This window comes from Limulus polyphemus, unplaced genomic scaffold (assembly GCF_000517525.1).
Source record: "Limulus polyphemus unplaced genomic scaffold, Limulus_polyphemus-2.1.2 Scaffold7034, whole genome shotgun sequence".
Classification (NCBI taxonomy): domain Eukaryota; kingdom Metazoa; phylum Arthropoda; class Merostomata; order Xiphosura; family Limulidae; genus Limulus; species Limulus polyphemus.
In genome coordinates, this window is record NW_013672644.1 from 24,963 (window position 1) to 32,603 (window position 7,641).

The 7,641-nt window shown below is 31.9% G+C and overlaps 1 protein-coding gene across 1 annotated transcript in view; it reads right to left on the reverse strand.

Annotated features, from left to right (window-relative positions):
* The window catches only part of LOC106474291 (probable E3 ubiquitin-protein ligase RNF144A-B), a 13,420-nt gene extending 6,044 nt beyond the window's left edge, over positions 1-7,376 (reverse strand). Inside the window, exons 1-6 of the mRNA XM_013934979.2 lie at positions 7,188-7,376; positions 4,613-5,480; positions 2,232-2,333; positions 1,694-1,754; positions 1,383-1,495; positions 502-593 (exon numbers count right to left, since the gene is read on the reverse strand). Coding sequence (XP_013790433.1) covers positions 502-593; positions 1,383-1,495; positions 1,694-1,754; positions 2,232-2,333; positions 4,613-5,344 — 1,100 coding nt within the window. The 5' untranslated portion in view covers positions 5,345-5,480; positions 7,188-7,376. The remainder of the gene's footprint in view (positions 1-501; positions 594-1,382; positions 1,496-1,693; positions 1,755-2,231; positions 2,334-4,612; positions 5,481-7,187) is intronic.
* Positions 7,377-7,641: the final 265 nt, after the last annotated feature.

The window sequence follows — 7,641 nt, forward strand, 5'->3', positions numbered from 1 at the left end:
GTAAGAAACACCTTACTCACGTGTTCGAAATCCACCAGTAAGAAACACCTTACTCACGTGTTCGAAATCCACCAGTAAGAAACACCTTACTCACCTGCTCGAAATCCACCAGTAAGAAACACCTTATTCACGTGCTCGAAATCCACCAGTAAAAAACACCTTACTCACATGCTCGAAATCCACCAGTAAGAAACACCTTACTCACATGCTCGAAATCCACCAGTAAGAAACACCTTACTCACATGCTCGAAATCCACCAGTAAGAAACACCTTATTCACATGCTCGAAATCCACCAGTAAGAAACACCTTATTCACATGCTCAAAATCCACCAGTAAGAAACACCTTAGGAACAAATTCAGGTTTATTCAACTTAATCAAAATTAAGGGTTCTGATTATTCCAGCTATACAAATAATTGAAATATTGCCAACATATTTGTTCATTCTTAAGCACAAAGCTGCATAATAGGAAGTCTGCTCATCAATACTTTATATACTTACTCTTCCTCCTCTAACACATCTTTTCTTACTTCATCACATGTTTTAGATGGGTGCCATTTCTCTTTACAGACAGAACAAAATGTCAAGCCACACTGCAGTGAAAAAAAAAAAACATGTCAGAATAGCACAAGTAGAAATCAGTACATCTTACATGAAATTAAAGAAAGTATTCACAACTGAGAATAATGGAGTATCTTATTACTGATGTCACACCAAATACTGATAATAATAATGACTGGAGACGGCTTGAATGGGTAATGAAGAAAAACTTTAATAGTAAGTTTAACATAACAAATGATGATGACAAAACCTTGTTGAAACATTGTAAATTTGCTGTTATGTTAAACTTATATTAAAGTTTTTCTTCATTACCCATTCAAGCAGTCTCCAACCATTATTAGTCTCAAAGTGGGTTCCTCATCATCAAATACTGGTAATGTCTGATAACAGATGGCAGCACAATACAACTTTTTAGAAAAACAGTCAGTATTGTTTCAGAGCTAAATACAAGAAACCAGCACACAAAATGATTTTGATGCTTTGTTGACATTCATACAATACAAAATTATTCAGAGGTATTAATGAAGAAGCTCATACTAGTTTCTGAAAATACATCAACAAATTAAAAATTTCCTTTCAAGCATGCATTATTGTTCTGCATGATCAACACTTTAGATCAAAAGAAACTGAAATTTTCTACACTATCACCGGTTATTTATTACCCAGAAGTGTTAGCCACATTTCTGTACAAGACAAACAACCTTGTGCAAATACTCACTTGCCACAAGGATTCAGTGATTATTCGTGTAGTTAGAAGCAGTAAAGTTTAGCATCATAAAATAGGAGAAACATCATGACACACCAGAGAAAGTTTTACTCACCTTAGGGCAGAAAACAGCCACCCATTCTTCACCCTTGATGGCAGGCCTAACATAGCATATTGTCTCACAATTCACACTAGGGCACCAGGCTCTTGTGGGATCCAGCTCTATCTCTGTAACAATATGGAGGAAACAGTTAAAAACAGAATGATAGAAAACCAGTTTTATTTTCTCTAACCAAGTAAGTCTGAGTACTCAATAATACAAATTAACAAAATGGAAATATTAAGAAAAACTATTTCTAAGTTTTTTTGAATAAATTTTTATTTCCAAATTTTTTATTTAAAAAAAGCCATTCACACTTAACTTACCCCTGTTTAGTTTAAACCTTTTGAATTGATCAAACACGTCTGCATTCACCAACTTTTCAACCTAAAAAAATAATATTTAATCAAGCTTCTTACTTTTGGATGAATATTCAGAAGTTTAGACATTTGTTTTCACAATATAAAAAGTCAAATAAGAATTTAAAAACTTGTACAGTTGTTTGAAAGAGGTGTCTGTCACATTAATTCATATATAAACCTCTATGTTTGATTTTTTGTTTTTGGAAGGTAAATAAACCATCAAATATATTTTTGTAACAAAGACTGTATTAAATAAACAGCTTATTTATGATGTTCAAGAGACTGTTTTGGTAAATTTTATCCAATACAGATACATAACTGCAAACCTATAAATAAAAGTGAAAAATTACAACAATTACAAAAGTAAAAGGTAAATAAAAATGTATCATTAATTAAGCTACTCCAATAAAAAACATTTTGCTCTACCAGCAATATACACTTTAAAAAGGACTGGAGAAAGTCACAACCAACTAACTTACCCCCAAGTGACAAAGCCACATACCTCAGAAACTAGAATCTTGGCTTCTTTCCCACATTCTCCATCAGGGCAAGTAATGACCACGTTCCCATCTTGTATATTGACAGTCAAGTACTGTTGTAGACACTACACAGAGTTTTCAGAAGTTTACACAAAATAGTCAAGAATAATAAAATAAAATTCTCTGAACATCTGCCAAAACTAAGTTTATAATTAGACAAACCTTCTTACACACACCACTGCATGTTCAAGAAGTAGCTTAAAGAATCAGCCTTCAGGCCAGCACAAACAGATTAATGGTTTAATATATATACACAAAAATATCACACTAGACTGTAATGTTTTTTAAAACCAGAGGTGTGTGTAAAAATAGTAATTCAGACGTATCTTGTGTCTCCTACAAAAACCTTCACAGTAACTGGACTATATCCATCGTACTGTAACGTAAAAGCATGGCAATCATGCCATACACAATACAGTTTAAATAATATTTTATCTTACAACAATGAAGTGTATGTTGATTAACCAAGTAAAATACTATTCAAATGCAGATTACAAATAAATTCGTTTTTTCTACACGTAAGACTCATAGAACATGCATATTAATTCTTTAAATTCTCTCTACCTTCCAGAGACACCACTTCATATTTTAAGACTTCAAAAAAATCAAATAAACTTACAAAAACACCTTGAATGAAAAGGTAAATATTTTTTTTAATATTTAGATGTGAAATCTTTACATTAGTACTTCATTATATCTTCAATCACTGAAACACAATGAACTACAATTATGGTTCGGGTAAAAAAAATTATCTCTAATCTAAATATATTTTTCTTTACTCTATATTTAGAAAAGAAATAACTGGACAAGTTATTTTGTAACGAGGTATCTCTGTTCAGTTCACTTATAATATGAGCTTTCCTACATCAACAAAACAACATAACTGGACAATTTGTTTTGTAACAAGATATCTCTGTTCAGTTCACTTATAGTACGAGCTGTTCTACATCATAAAAACAACACTTATTAATATTCACATTTTAAACTTTTTTTTCATAAACCTAGTTTGTTTAATACTAACTTCCAATATGAGCCCAGTTGCTACTTAAATCAAAACTAATAAAAAAATTGACTTGGTAATGAGTATACGTGATTCAATATTAACTGCTCTTATTTATAAAGATTAGAATACATTGTTTCATCAATTCAGCCATATGTTAACCATCTCTTATTTATACATTCACCTACGTATACATACTTATAAGAGATTAGCATGGGGATTACTGAGGAATCAAGCCCAGCTTACTGTGGCAGACGTCCTACAGCATTTGAGAATAGCTAACTATTAGCCCAAATAATTTAAGTATTAATTATATGTATGCTTAGAATATAAAGGTTTTTACATGATGAAAATATTTAGGAAAAAGGTTAAAAACATTAATGTAACCTTGTGTGACAATCTTCAAAAATTACTTACAAAACTATGTGTGAAAATATTAAATAAATTATTATTGCCCACATTTTTAAGAAACCTATTCTGAAACAGAAGGTTAACAACTATCTATTGAAACTCTTTTGAACAAAACCAAAGAAAACTTTATTTAAAATCTGAAAGTTTGGCTAATGATTAATTTAGTTAGAAACAATAGTCTCATGTTATTGAACTTATATTTACATGTCTAGATAAACTAAATTATAAAGAAACTAATGTCTTTATAAGATACTAATTTAAATGTAAATGTTTTTGTACAAATAAATTACCTTACAATAATAGCCTCAAATCACTGCTTAATAAGTTACGCCTCACTCGGAACACTGTACAGTTTTGGTCCCCTATTTACGAAAAGATATTGATGAAGGATTCAGAAGAGGATTGCTAGAATAATTCCTTGGATGAAAGGGTTATCTTACAAAGATATGCTAAGATTACTTACTCTATCATAAGAAAAGAAGGGTAAGACTAAAAAGGCGATATTATTGAAATTTATAAGATTATCAAGGAGATCAATGGGATAACACGCTTTGTTATTGTTTTCTCTGAAGATAGTAGATCAAAAAGTTTGGATTTGGAAAAGACATGATAGTTCCAGTTTTTCTAATAGGGGTGACTAATTTATGGATTGAAATGCTGTTGTCAGTAATGGCAACCAGCACTTTACAGGGGTTAAAGGAATTTAAAACTTCCTAATAAATAATGGGTGGCTTTTAATTTTTACCTTCCTAAAGAATGGGTGTGCAAGGGCAGCCAAAAAAAAACATCAAAGTTTCCTTACGCTCCATATGTTATCTATATCATAATCATAAGAACAAGTTTATTTTCTGTTTATGGCCATATGTTATACTTGATAATATATAAAATTAACTTATAAATAGTCAATGTGTATTCAAATATACACTAACTTACCATTTCACAGAAAGAACATCCACATTCTTTAAGTTGGTACAGTGCCCCCTGGGGAACCATCATTAAACACAGTTTACAAAGTACTAGTTGGTGAATTACATTACTGTCTACTGGATTTGAATCTCTTCCAAATGATACTTTCTGTAGAGAAATAGCTGACAAATCCTGGCTACTTGCTGCTGCTTGAAGAAATAAATCTGACACTGAAAGTGTTTCCTTGAGAGGGTGAATTCGACCAGAATATAAGCCAAAATTCTTAGGCTTTATGTTATGCTGACTAGTACATTTAGTAATCTTAAGTCCTGAACACTGACCTATCTTGGGTGAGGACCAAGACTTACAAATATCACCACTACTAAACGATGTCTTTAACATTTTGGTTGCAGACGGTACTTTTAAACACTCCCGACCACAAGGTGTTGAGGATTTTTTTATCATAGAAGGTACCTTTTTCATAATCACTGATGAGGATTTGCAAGTCTCTTTGTTCTTTGGTGAAATCAGATAGGCAGCGACACCACTGTCACAAGATTTTGACTTAGGAACTAGTTTCTTTCCTTCATAACCTTCTTCTACAGATTTTGACTTAGGCAGACCAAATCCTTTCTTCTTTTCATCACGACGAAACAACCAATTACGAAGCGAGAATCGAGCAGTCGTCTTACTAGGCCTATTCTTTTCTTCAGAAAACCAAAGGCTTCCATTGCCACCATTTTCAACTCCAGGCGACATTTTAAAAACTTTATAGATTTATGACGGGGAAAACTAAGATGGTTTAGAAAAGAACACCAAAGAAATGTCCCACGTAAAGTTTAATAGGTAAATTCTTAGCACAATGATGTACTGTTCATCAATGACTTGACAAAACCTGTATTAAAATAATATTTATTTAGTATACTATCACCAACTTAAATGTTCATAAATAGTTTAGTGGCAAAAAAAAGGGGGAAACTGATAAGCATTTTTTGTTGTTGTTGTTGTTGACAAAACTGTAACACTGCTTTCGAACAGCATATGAAATCAAGTATTAAATAACAATAAAATTTCAGCTCAAACAAAAACGAAATTTAAACACATATGTTTCCAAATAACATTTTACTTTTAGTTTTACCAGTTTGATTCAGCCTTGATCAAACTCTGATGTTCGGATAATTTACCAATGTATAATTTTTGTCATATCTATTTCCGCGGTTGGCTATTGCGGAGCAGCACCAAGGTCACGTGCCTTTTTTAATCATATCTGTAAACAACTTTAGGAAGTATCGCTATAACCTCCTCTATCAAAACAAGGTCGATTCAGAAAGCTATGCGCGCTCCTACTGGAAGGTTGCAGACATGTGCGCACCCATAAGTACATATAGAAACTACAATCAGCAAATTATAGATTTGTTTCAGTTGCAACCATTACCAGAAATTTTATGCAGTCGCTTCATCCATTCTTTCAACAAATTAACCATGCAATTAAATGGTAATAAGAAGAGTTCCTGGAATATCGACAATCGTTTGAAGCAGCCAATTTAAAACAAAAAAAGATGTACATTATATTTTTGCAAATGGGTTGCATTTGAATTTATTATAGCTGAAGCTTTTGCACAAATCGTCATATCAAACATTTTATGTAATAAGCCGAATCTTCCTGAAAACGAGTACGTAACAGGGTAGACATTGGTCACACGTGGCATTATTCTTAAAATCTAGCTGTCAGTGACTCACTTTTGTTTGAAGACTTACTTTAAGATGTAAAAAACAAAATTACTTAGGTTAATGGGGCGCAATACGATTTAGAAAACAAAACTATTTACACACCAACACAGTTGGACTATGAATAATACAAAAAAAAAACGGCCAAATGAACCGTATCGTTAATGTTAAACCTAACAGTAAGAGAAGATGAACGACTAGGCCAAGGTTGCTTAAACCACACCGATTCCAAAAACATAATAATGCAATACAAAAGTAATTTAATATTAATCAAGAAACATTAATGAAAATTTTTGTGATCAACTATATGACACTCGTAAAGTATTTGAACTTCAAGCTACGTGTACTGGAAAATGAGAAGCGTCAAAGAATGTTATATTTTTGCCTTTTGCTTTTATAGAAAAAAAAAATAAACAAAAAAATGCACATAATTTTTACATTTATTTTCAATATGTGGATGGCAGCATGTGGATCGATAAATTATATATTAAAGACCACAGAATAAAAAAAGGCTTAAGAAAGAATGCTTTCAGTTTCAATTTGATTCAAGTTTTTACAAGCTGACACTGAGTGGGACACTAAAACTAAGTAACAGCAAAGAGACACATGAACTTCGTTATCATAATAAAAAAAAAGAAGTGCCTTACCAAAAATCATTTTTTCATCTTTTTTTTGTTGTTGTTGTTCTATGCTAATTTTTAATTGCACTCATATTATATATTAACTTTTTGCAAATTGTAATATTTATTATTATTATTACTGTAATGTTCGTTTAAAATAATTTTAAAGCATGTTTAAAATTAATTATTTAAAAACAAAATATAAACCACATACAAAAAATGGGGGAAATATTTGCTATAACATCAATACTTACCGTTCACAAGTTTTTAATCTTCGTTTGTCAGATTGCTCTTTTAATGTCCCGCGACGTTATTTTCTGCTTTAGTGCAAAGTGGACGGCAAGAACATATGCTTATCACTTCTACAAGCAAAACACACCTAACCAATATTTTTGCATACTCAGCAAACGAGTCATATCCGTTCAGTACAGAAGCTGCTTAAGAGCACGAAGTGCACACGTGAACAGCGCTGGTTCATACGGGATCAGGATAACCTTCTCATTGGCTGAGCACAAAGACGTATGTTGCCACTACGTCTGCGCTATAATCCTTGTTTTTTCTTCACTAGAATGGTTATAAAAGCCAAACCACAGTTACGAAAAGACGGGTTCTGCAACTATGCAGTATTGAAATATGAATATATCATAAAATATTTTTCTGTTTTAAAATGTGTATTGTTCATATACGTTTCACACGTAAAAGATGCGT